General features: G+C 39.1%; 1 protein-coding gene across 1 annotated transcript; it reads right to left on the bottom strand.

Annotated features, from left to right (window-relative positions):
- Positions 1-9,987: 9,987 nt before the first annotated feature.
- LOC104591307 (cytochrome P450 77A2-like) lies at positions 9,988-11,751 on the bottom strand. Its single transcript, XM_088890811.1, has one exon. The coding sequence runs from the start codon at positions 11,716-11,718 to the stop codon at positions 10,180-10,182; it is 1,539 nt and encodes a 512-aa protein (XP_088746937.1). The 5' UTR covers positions 11,719-11,751; the 3' UTR covers positions 9,988-10,179.
- Positions 11,752-12,068: the final 317 nt, after the last annotated feature.

The raw sequence follows: 12,068 nt of genomic DNA, 5'->3' as shown, positions 1-12,068 counted from the left end.
CAAAGATTTTTTAAAGAAACAGATGCCCAGTCAAACTTTCTTATTTGGTGAAACATTTTCTTTGACTTGGGTTTTATGCATCCAATGGGAGCGTGGGGCGTCCCTGTCATGATAGTCTTGTCTTGTATTTGAGACTGTTAATGGCAGAAAATGTAAATTTTTAAAATGATTTTGTCTTTTCTTAGTTTTAAGTGGGGGTATCTTTGGGTTTTTTGGATTTTTGGGTCTATTAGGTTCAATTTCATTGGTCCAAGTAATTGAACAGGTCAAGAGTGGGTCTAACATCAGCCATCACCTTTTTGAGGTTTCAGGTTGAGACAGATGAGGTGGTGATTCGATCTGGCATGTCAAATGACATTTTCCTAGTTTAACGGTCAAACGGGCAAATCAAGTCATGAAATTTGATGTACTGGAGTTTTTTGGGTCTATGAACACAGTGGTGAGGTCTGATTGGCCAAATAGGGTCGGGATGATGGAGATCTATGGCTGGAAAATTCAGATTAACGAGATTTGGTGAAATAAAATCTTTGCTTGATGAAGAGTCAAACATAGGAATTTTGGGATGAAATTTGGTGGATAGTCATTTTTGAACGTCCTAAATTTGATGAAAGTGATGGATCTTTGATCAGAGAAGTAAATTGGTAGATTTGGTTCGGGTCAATGGTTTATCGATTAATGAAAGAGCTTAAAATAGAATCTCACATTTTTAACGGTGAAATGGAGGAGTTTGGTCATGAAATTTGACGTGTTAGTTTTTTTTTTTTTTTTGAGTTTCCAAACACAGTGGTAAGCTTTGTTTGATCAAATGAAGTTAGGATGATGAATGATAAGATTTAATCAATGAAATTTATTGAAGTTAGGATTTAGCTTGATGGTAAATCAAACAAGGAAAGTTTGAGCTAAAATTTAGTGGGTAGGCACGAATTAAGGTGAGAAGTCAAGTGGATAGTTTTGACCTAAAAAAGAAATAGTTAATTTAGGTTTTCTAATTCTAGTTGTGTAGGGTCGTCAAATTGGGATCTTGACACTTTTGAGGTTAATCGTTGTAGACTTGTAATGGGATTGTATCCTAGCGATCTTGAGGCGATGGATGTGTTGGATCAGGACCATTAGAAAGGAAGTTGGCATGATAAACAGTGGATGTGTAACTAATTTATAGTTTCCTAAGTTTGTAGGCTATATTTGATTAGACATTGATGTTAGTCTTGAAGTTTTCATTTGTCCTATGGATTGTGTCAAGAGAGGGATTTTTTGCTTTGTAAGGTCTTAATTTGATCTAGTTGTGATTCTGTAGTTGTGATTCTGAGTTTTGGGGTCTAAAAGTAGAGTACAAAGACAGATCAACTAGGTTATCATGTAAGATTACCTCTCTTATTAAGTCTCTTAGAATTTTTTTCTCAAATTAAGAACTATTATTCTTTCATGCTTTGTTTGTCTCTCATGCTAATTAAATTTAAATTAATTAATTATGTTAAATGTAATTTAATTATAGTAATCAAATTTTTATTTAATTACAATTTTTATTATGTTAGTTTTAATTAATTTAAATACTAATTAATTATATTTAGATAACTTCAGTTAAACTTAAGTAAAAATAAGGTACTTGATGTAACTGTTTCAGGTCATGTACCAATTTTTTTGTGATGTACCAATTTTTTGGCTAAGTACCTCCTCATTTAACCTGCTCTCAGGTGGCCTGTGACTCAGAGGATGATGGAGCTCCCTAGTGGCGAACTGCCAGGTGATGAGCTACTTGGTGGCGATCTCCCTGGTGGTGAGCTACCTGGTGACGAGCTCCCTGGTGGAGAGCTACCTGGTGACGAGCTCCTTGGTGGAGAGCTACCTAGTGACGAGCTCCCTGGTGGTGAGCTACTTGGTGACGAGCTCCCTGGTGGAGAGCTACCTGGTGACGAGCTCCTTGGGTGGACTCGTCATTTGACCTGCTCCTAGGCGGCCTGTAACTCAGGGGATGGTGGAGCTCCCTGGTGTAGCGCAACTCGATTGCCCTCTACATGAGGTGATCTCCTCTCCTTTATAGGCAGCGGGAGCTGAGGGACTTGCAAGAACTCCATCTTTTCCTCCTCTTTGTAGGTGGTGGGAGCTGAGGAACCTGCAAGAACTGAATCAGAGGACCCGGGGGTATTTTCCCGACGGGGACTCTCCGATGCCTAAGTTAGCATTCTGATTGTAGGGAGCTTGGAGAGAAATGAGAGAGCTAGAGAGCAGGGATTACCTCCACTTTTTCATTCTCTCCCCTTGTCTTTGGGGGTCGGAGTTCTTATATAGTGGTGTCCTGTCAAATCAGGCGTAATAGCCTCTGTCAAGTCAGGCGTAACCGCCTCTGTCTCTCTGCCGCAGTCGTTACTGCTAGAGCTGAGGTGGCGGGTGCAGGCGGCTGCTGCTGAGTACGGCTCTGCCAGTCAAGGGTCAGCTCTCAGGACTGGCAGGCACGGCGCCGCCTAGCGAGAGACATGGGTGCAGGTCTCCGGATCAGTTAGGTACGGTTGTCAGGCAGGAGATCTTCCTACGATACGCCGAGCTGCCCCTAAGTGGCGAGCTACCTATGCCGAGCTACCTGTAAGTGCCGAGCTGTCCCTAACTGGTGAGCTCTTCGTAAGACGCCTGGCTGCCTGCGGAGTGGCCAGTTGCCTATGTAGAGCTGCCTATGTCGAGCTTCCCCTACCTATACCGAGCTATGCCGACCTGCTTGTGAAGAGCTCTACCAAGCTGCCTGTGGCGAGCCATGCCGAGCTGACTGTAAGTGGCAAGCTGTGGCAATCTCTGCCGAGCTGCCCGAGCTTCCTGAGCTTCCCAGTTGTCAAGAGGCTGCACTTGGTTTGCATGAGGTGCCAGATGTCATAATTTCACTGGAGGGCCAAATCCGCCCTCATCAGTACTTATTAAAGAAGAAATCCACATATTTGTTGTTCATTGTTCAAGAAGTAAAAGAAGAAACCCCCATGTCTATTAATTATAGACAAAAATACCATAATGCCTTTGTAAAATATTGAATTAATTTAAATTAGCTTAATAATAATTTAATAAAATATTTTATTTTTTGGTAAATAAAGATTCAAAGGTTTAATTTACTGCAACCAAGAAATCATACAACTTTCAAATGAAACTAGAGAGTTCAAGAGGGATGGGTCTATGTCTATCGACACTCCCTACTGACCTACACCTGAGAATTAATTCAGATTAACGGGTATAGCTTGACGTCTGCAACCCCACCCCCGATATCTACCGTAAAATTATTATAATGTCTATATTAATTATTAAATCAATTTAATTAGCTTATTACCATAATGCTTATAAATTTTTTGGTAGAGTAACGGCTTATTAATGCTAAATTTGGCAATGCCTAAAAATAAGCGCGAATAAGACTGGGATTACACCAATAAACACTTAATTAAATTGGGGAAATAAGCCCGAAAAAAAATAAACATTTATTTAAGAAGCCCAAATTTGGACTTTCTGACCTATCTTGGCTTATCGCATCATTTTGAAACTGTTTATACTATCCATTTGATCTTAGTGCTTTTTACCAAATGTTTATGAGTAGTTACCACTTATTTTTCAAATAAACACTCCCACACTTCATCTAAGGCTTCAATTGGAATAAGAATGACTACCTAAGTCTAAATGTCCAATAATTTCTTTTGATTCAAGTTTGCTAAATAAATCCCGTATGGGTTCCGACTAGTGAATAATAAAGGCCAAGTTTGGGTTGGAACTTAAACCTCCCTTATTAATGAAATCGCTATAATCAACGCAATCTAAAGTAGGGGTGACAATGAACTAGGTTTTGGATTTGAGTTGGACCCTTATTTAAATTAGAACTAATTTGAATGATTGGATAGTCTAAATAAGACGAATTAAAATGAACCAGTTCAAATTTAATGATCCAAAGTATTTATTGGATTGGATTGGACCAAGTCTATTAGTAACAGATTTATATTGGACATGGATCTGATATATCCAGCCCATTGAAAAAGAAAAGAGTCAGGGTGCCAGTGGACTATGTTTGGGTTGGACCCTGTCTAAATTGAAATCATTCTGAACCGATTGGAATGTCCAGACCTTGAATTAGACCATTCCAAAGTATTCATTGGATTGAATTGGATTTAGTCCATCTCTAATAAACTCATATTGGACTGGATCTGATTGGACAAATATCCAGTCCATTGACACAGCCCTCATCTAAAGAGAGAATAGCAGTATGTGCTTTCACATTCATAAGAAGGGCATAATTATAATTTCAATGACTCCTTTATTTGTAATGTGAAGGGAGGTTTTTTGTAGAGATTCAAGTACAAGGGAGATTAAAGTATTTGTCAGAAAACACATAGAGGAAGGTTTAAATAATTTTTTCCTTTTTATATGATCAGAAGAGGAAAAATTAAAAGTACTTTTATTGCATTTAATGATATTGCACTTATTAGGTGATGCTGGGGAGGGTTTCTAATAAGCACTTCTACGGCTTATTGCATTTTAGAAAACAAAAGCATTCCAAAATGTTAAAAATAGCATTTGGTGAAAAAAAAAGAGCAAAAAGCGCTTTTCACCCCAAAAGAGCGAGAAAATTGTGTTTAGAAGGAAGCAAAAAAGATTAAAAAAAGAAAGAAAAGAAAAAAAAGGGCTTCTAGCTTTTAACATTTTGGAGAAACCCTTTTATTTGTAAAACTAATGGGACCCATGTGATGCATAGGATTTATTTGTTAAGTTAAATAAAATAAAAAACAAGAGTGATTTTATAAAGAATCACGGGGAGTGGGGATCCCCGTGGAGATGAGGATGGGGATAATTTTGTCCCCATTAGTGGGGATGGGAAAACATGGATGGAGAGAGGCTCCTCGTCCCTGCCCCACCCTGTTGTCATTCTGAATCAAACTATTGAAACTGACTAATCCGATTTCTACTGTTTCTACTCGGCTCTGGTTCAACAATTTCCCAACCCGACTGGCTTGGATCAGTTTCGCTTTAGTCATTTATAAACTAACTAAAATCAAACGACCTGACCATAAATATATATTAAGCTAAAATAGTTTATATCATAAATTTAATTTTTAAATAATGCCATTGTAATTTTTTAAAATTTAAACTTAAATTTTAAATTTAATTTTTTAAGTTTAAATTTTTGAACCGACTAACTAAACTGAAAATTGACCCAAACCGATATAACCTGAGTGACCAACCCCCAACTTGACCAGGTCGATTTGGTTGGCCAAACAACTTGCAACTGAACCGTACCAACCCGTGAACAATAGTTTAATCTCCAATAATTATTAAAAATTTGTAGTGAAAATATACAATGAATTAAATTTAAATACTAAATAATAGTAGTTTCAACTCCAATAATTATTGAAAATATATTTATCACAAAAAGCAATAAATAATTACTAAAATATAATAAATATTAATTTTAGTATAAATAAATATATAATAAATAAATATTAAGTTTTTTAAATTATTAATAAACAATTAAAAGTTATTTTCTAGAATTATTAATTGATATACATGAAATTATCAATTTTATTGTCACCCATTGGTGAATATATATCACTATTGATATGTGTTTGGTATTTATTTTTTGAATTTCGCTTCCTATTCAAACAGCCTTTACAGCTTTACATTGAGAATATCTCAGTATTAATATATTTTATTTCATGGGGAGACATTCTCAATGTAAAATTATAAAAGACAGTTAGAACGATGTGAGCACGGGCTTGCCCTGATGGAAGCCGATCTCTTGTTTTTTCCCACCTGAAATTGACCTGCTGCTTATTATAGCAGTCAATCAAAACAAGCAAGAACTGCGTGAGGGGTGTAATCACTAGTTGAATTGACTCTCATATGTAATGTCATAACAAATACGTCTCACCCATTTATATTTACCAACCCAAAACGTTTATTGTGGTCATGTGATAGACAGAAATTGTTTGGTATTAATTAATTAGATTGGACACGTACCAAGTACTTTGAACAAACAATTAGGATCATTCAACTTCAACCTAAGGAGGAGAACGTTTTCATGTCCATATTTTCCAATGTTGGAATGGAATTACAACATTATTATTTGCTATATTAAGAAAAATAATGGTTTTTTAATAAGAAATTTGTAATTATAAGTACTGAAGGCTTGAAACTTATATAAAGACTTATAAGAGATTATCATGTGCTCGTTTTTTAAATATTATCTCAGCAAAACATCTCATATAATAATACGATTATATAGTGATAGTTCTGAGTTCTACTTCATAATTGTCCTTTGTTTTACATCGGGAATTCCAAGTTAACTCGGACAATAGGACCGTTCGGCCCAAGAACCGTCCAGGCAACCAGTTCCATTTTACTCCAAAGCTGATCCCTGGCCAAAAATCATTGAATTAGTCAACGACCCATTGACCCGAGCGGTCGAACCATTGACCCGTTGACTCGTTCAACAGTTTTCTTCATTTTTTTATTTTTAACTATGTTTTTATTTGTTAACTTTTGTTTGTAAGAATGGGCCTTCATTCGAACCGGACGGTCGAACCATCGACTTGGAAACCAGTGGCCAGTAAAGTTTCCGGATCATTTATCCTAGATGCCAATAATTAAACGAAATAACTTTGTAGTCATAGTCATGGGAAGCATGGACATTCCAAGGGATTCGAAAACCTAGAAAGATATATCCATAGTGATCTTAAACACAGAAAAAATTGGTAGTAAATCCATCAAACTAGAAAAGCCATGGAAAAAATCAGAAAATTGAGTCCAAACTTCCAATCTGAGACGAAGCTAAACATACATGCAATCAAAGAAAGAGAAAAAGTAGATTGTCTTGTAATAAAATTAAAAAAAAAACCATTGCACAAGAAAACCCAAAGAAAAAAACAAAAGGGAATAAATAAAATGGTGGTAAACCCTAGACCATACACACTCGAATAAAGCCAACTGTAGAAGAAACCTTTGAAAAGTGAAAATCCAAAAGCATAAAAAACCATGGTTTTGAACCGTTGTCGACTCAGATGGATGGACATTTTAGCCTAAGAACCGTCCAAGCAACTGGTTCCGTTTTACTCCAATCCCGGTCATTGGTCAAAAACCGTTGAATCGATCAACGACCCATTGACCCGGGCAGTAAAACTATCGATCCATTGACCCATTCAATGGTTTTGACCATTTTTTTATTTTTTTAATTGGGAACCGTCCAGGCAATTGGTTCCATTTTATCTGAATCCCGGTCCTTAGCAAAAAACCATTGAATCAATCAACGACCCATTGACCCAGGTGGTCATACCGTCGACTCGTTGACCCATTCAATGGTTTTTGGGTCATCCATTCGAAATGGATGATACTGCTTAATGGGCCATCCATTCGAAATGGATGGTCGGACCGCCATTTTTTTTAATTTTTTAATTGGGAACCATCTAGGCAATCGATTCTGTTTTACCCCAATCTCAGTCACTGGCAAAAAACCGTTGAATCAGTCAATGACACATTGACCCGAGTGGTCGAAATGTCGACTCGTTGACCCATTTGGTGGTTTTGACCATTTTTTAATTGGGAACCGTCCAGGCAACTAGTTCCATTTTATCATGATCCCGGTCCATGGCCAATAACCATTGAATTGGTCAATGGCCCATTGACCCGGGCCGTCGAACTGTCAATCCGTTGACTCGTTCAATGGTTTTTGGCCATTTTTTTAATTTTTGTTGTCAGAATGGGTTGTTTGTTCGAATTGGATGGTCAAACCATCGACCCAAAAACCGGTGGCCAGAACGGTTTCGGTTTCGGCTCGTATGAATCACACGCTCGAATGACATAACATGTATGATACTGCTTAAAGGACCTCACACACTTAATTTTTTGCTTGTAATTTTTGTTATCAGAATGGATCGTCCATTCGAACCGAACGGTCGAACCGTCATTTTTTTATTTTTTTAATTGGGAACCATCCAGGCAACCGGTACCGTTTTACCCCAATCCCAGTCCCTAGCCAAAAACCGTTGAACCGATCAACGACCCATCGACCCTAGTGGTCGAACCATCGACTCGTTGACCCGTTCAATGGTTTTTGGCCATTTTTTTTTTATTTTTGTTGTCAAAACGTGTTGTCCGTTCAAATTGGATGATTGAACTATTAACCCAAAAGTCGGTGGCCAGAATGGTTCCGTTTTGGAGTCGTATGAGTCACATACTCGAATGCTATAACACGTATGATACTACTTAATGGACCTCACACACTCAATTTTTTCCTTGTAATTTTTGTTGTCAGAACATGCCTTCCATTCTAACTGGATAGTCAAACTATCGACCCAAAAACCGATGGTTGGAACGGTTCTGTAATTTTTTGTTTGTAATATTTTTTGTCAGAATGGGTCATTCATTTAAATCAAATAGTTGAATTGTCGACCTAAAACCGATGGCATATATATATTAAAGGGCTGCCATTTGGCGAAAGGGGAGACCACCCCTATCCCTTTAATATATATATATAAGATATAAGATGAGTTTGAAATGCTTGGAGTTATGTGGCCCTCTTGAGTCTTGACACAGGTGTAGGTGGTTCATTAGATTGAATTGAATGGTCACATGGCGTTGTGTATTGGTTTGAAAGAAAAGGTAGGAAACCTGAAACCAAACACAGCCTGGGAGAGAGAGAGATTTTATGAGGATATGAATGGTCACGATCAAACCGCCATTTTTTTTAATTGGGAACCATCCAGGCAATCAATTTTATTTTACCCTAACCCCGGTCCCTAGCAAAAAACCGTTGAATCGGTCAATGATCCATTAACCCTAGTGGTCGAACCATCAACCAGTTGACTCGTTCAACAGTTTTTGGCCTTTTTTTTTAATTTTTGGTGTCAGAATGGGATGTCCATTCAAATTGGATGATCGAACCATCGACCCAAAATCCGATGGCCAGAACGGTTCCGTTTTTGGGTCATATGAGTCACGCACTCGAATGATATAACATACATGATATTACTTAGTGAACCTCACACACTCAATTTTTTCCCTATAATTTTTGTTGTCAAAACGTATCATCTATTTTAACCGGATGATCAAACTGTCAACCCAAAAATCGGTGGCCACAACGGTTCCATAATTTTTATTTGTAATTTTTTTGTCAAAACAATTTATTCATTTAAACTGAATGGTCGAACTATCAACCCAAAACTGATGGCATATATATATTAAAGAGCTTCCATTTGACGAAAGGGGAGACCACCCCTATCCCTTTTAATATATATATATATATATAAGATGAATTTGAAAACCATAGAGTTCTGTGGCCCTCTTGACACAGGTGGTAGAAAACCTAAAACCGGAGAGAGATATTTTATGAGGATATGAATATAGTTGAATGGTCAATTAGATGGAAGAGATTTTAGGAAAGAGATGATAGCACAGAGGTTGTAGAGCTTTCTCGCCAGAATCAAACCAACCTTACAAATTTTTATTTATTTATTATTTTATTCTACAACATCTACATGGTTATGACACCCGATTTAGTTTTGAAATTCTTCATATGGGAACCAATTTTCAGCCCTATACAACATCATGATAGAAATAAGTATTTTTATCAAAAATATCCCTAAAATAAAGATTAATTTTCTTCTACAAAATATATATTTTGAAATCAATAAATGTACCTTTGTTTCGAAGCTGAGAATTTGGAAACATCACCTGGGAAAAAGTCACTCATCCCCCCAAAATCTACTCTCTTTGAAATCAACAGCACACCTGGCCAAGTTATGGGACGTAAGATTCGTGGCTTTGCTTGCATATTTTTCATTTGAAATCAACAGCACTCTTAGCTATTCTGATCAATGTGACCCCACGCCAAATCATGGGTCGGTGGGAATCATATAAACCCCTATCTGGGTCGTTCAAATCATCATCCGTTTACAAGATACCTGGGTTAGGTTGTATCCGTTCAAATATTAATTAATTCCACACTGACAGTAGTTCTAAAATACAAGAGGAGACATCAAATTAAATTAAAGGGAAAATCTATGATTATGATTCCAGTTTATTTCGTCAGTTGTTTTTCGGAAATTATATCTTTTCCACATCATAATTAAACCCTAAATTAAATTACAACAATTCGCATAGAACCGGGTCCACCCAAAGATTATATTACTACTACTTTTTATGTAGAATCCGGCCGGCAACCCGCAAAAGGTCTCATATCCTTGGCTTGACCACAGCTCGGAGAGGTTTCTTCATCACGACCGTGAATTCCAACTTCTCGCTCAAGTCAACCTTCTGCTGGGAGGGGTGTAAACTCCACTCGAACTCCTGGACCATCCTGGCCAAGAGCAGGTTCACATGAACCGTGCCCAACCCCAGACCGGGACATATTCTCCTTCCGCCCCCAAACGGCAGCATCTTCACTCCCTTTACCCCCGTTATGTCGGCATCCTCCTTCCCCGTCGCGAACCGGTCTGGGTTGAACTTTTCCGGTTCGGACCAGATACTGGGGTCCTCCGCGATGGCTGGCAAGAATATCTCTACGTTGGCATCCGTCGGCACATCATAACCACCCAGCGTTGCTGGTTGCGTCACTGCATGTGTGAGTGCGAAGTACGTCGGAGGGTGCTTCCGTAGTAATTCCTTTACGACCGCGTTTAGGTACACCATCTCTTCTGCATCCTTCTCGTCCACTTTCCGGTCTCCAACTTTCGACTTGATCTCGGTGTAGAGTTTTGATTGGATTTCTGGGTTCTCAATCAGTCGGGCTATGCCCCATTCCAGTGCTGTGGCGGTGGTGTCGGTCCCGCCGTTGAGGAATTCGGAGCAGAGCGAGACCAGCTCGGTGTCGGTTGGACGTGATTTACGTCCCTCGATTTCGAGATCAAAGAGAGTGTCGAGGTAAGCGAATGAAGTTTCGGGGTTATTTTTCAGGAGGGATCTTCGCTTCTCGATGAAGGGAAGGATTGTTCGTATCTGTTCTTCACGTACTTGCATAGATCGCTTGCGTTGTTTTGAGAAGAATGGACTTAAGATAGGTAAGAAATCGTCGATCCTGGGATCAAGAGTGATCAACACCGTCTTCATCATGTCATCAATCCATTGGATGTCCTTTTCCTCCATCTCTAAACCGAAACACATCGATAAGAGGATGCAGAAGACGGCGAATCGGACATTCTTCAGCACCCAAACGAGTCCGTCATTGGAGTCGGCCTCAGCTCGGAACCGGTCGATGAGCCGGTCCATGGCCAAGTCTCTGACGTGACGGAATTCCTTAATGCGGCCCGAGTTGAGCATACCTTGGACCACGTTGCGCCGGAGGGAACGCCAAACCGGGCCGTAATGGGCAGAATTCACGGTGAATTTGTTGTCGCTAAAGATGGCCCGGGTAGGAGTCTCTCTAGGCCGGTTGGCGAAGAGCTGACCCTTCTCGACGAGAGCTTCGTAGGCCAAGTCGGGACTGCTGATGATAATCAACGTTCTAGTCCCCATCTTCAAGGTGAAGATGGGTCCGTAATTTAGCCGGATATCTCGAACATACTGAAAGAATGGTTTGCCTGAGCGAGCGACTTGGAAGAGGTTTCCGACCACGGGCCACCCGGGTGGCCCAGGCGGAAGCCTGAGACGCTTGGATTTGCTTCTGGTGGACAGCACGAAAATCAAGGCAGATACAAGGAAGGCTAAACCAGTAAAGATGAGATTGTAGTATGGAGATAGAGTTGAAAGAGAGAAAGAAAAAGAAGCTGCAGCCATGGAGAGGAAAAGGTTGAAAAAGACAGAGGGAGGGAAGACTGAAGTGTCGAAATATATAAAGATGGGGGAATAAAAGTAGGTTGGAGAGTGGAGCGAAAGATAAAGGAGGAGGAAAATGCTGGTGGGAGTTCTATTAAAGCTTCTAACTGTTAAGTAATGCTGAGTGTTAAATGCGGAAGCTTCTTTAATTATTGGAGACAACAAAATCGGTAATTGATAAGGCCCTCCAATGACACCATAACATGTGGACAATTGGGGCACCACGTAAGCATACCATTTTGGACGCTTTACAACTGTATCAGTGACCTCAGCATCACTCCGCTAAGCCCAACTACAAACAACTAGGTAGA

Source organism: Nelumbo nucifera, chromosome 6 (assembly GCF_055504915.1).
Source record: "Nelumbo nucifera cultivar China Antique chromosome 6, China Antique-T2T, whole genome shotgun sequence".
NCBI classification, from domain to species: domain Eukaryota; kingdom Viridiplantae; phylum Streptophyta; class Magnoliopsida; order Proteales; family Nelumbonaceae; genus Nelumbo; species Nelumbo nucifera.
The sequence above is the reverse complement of the archived record's forward strand: the minus strand, read 5'-3'. Positions and strand labels throughout refer to the sequence as shown.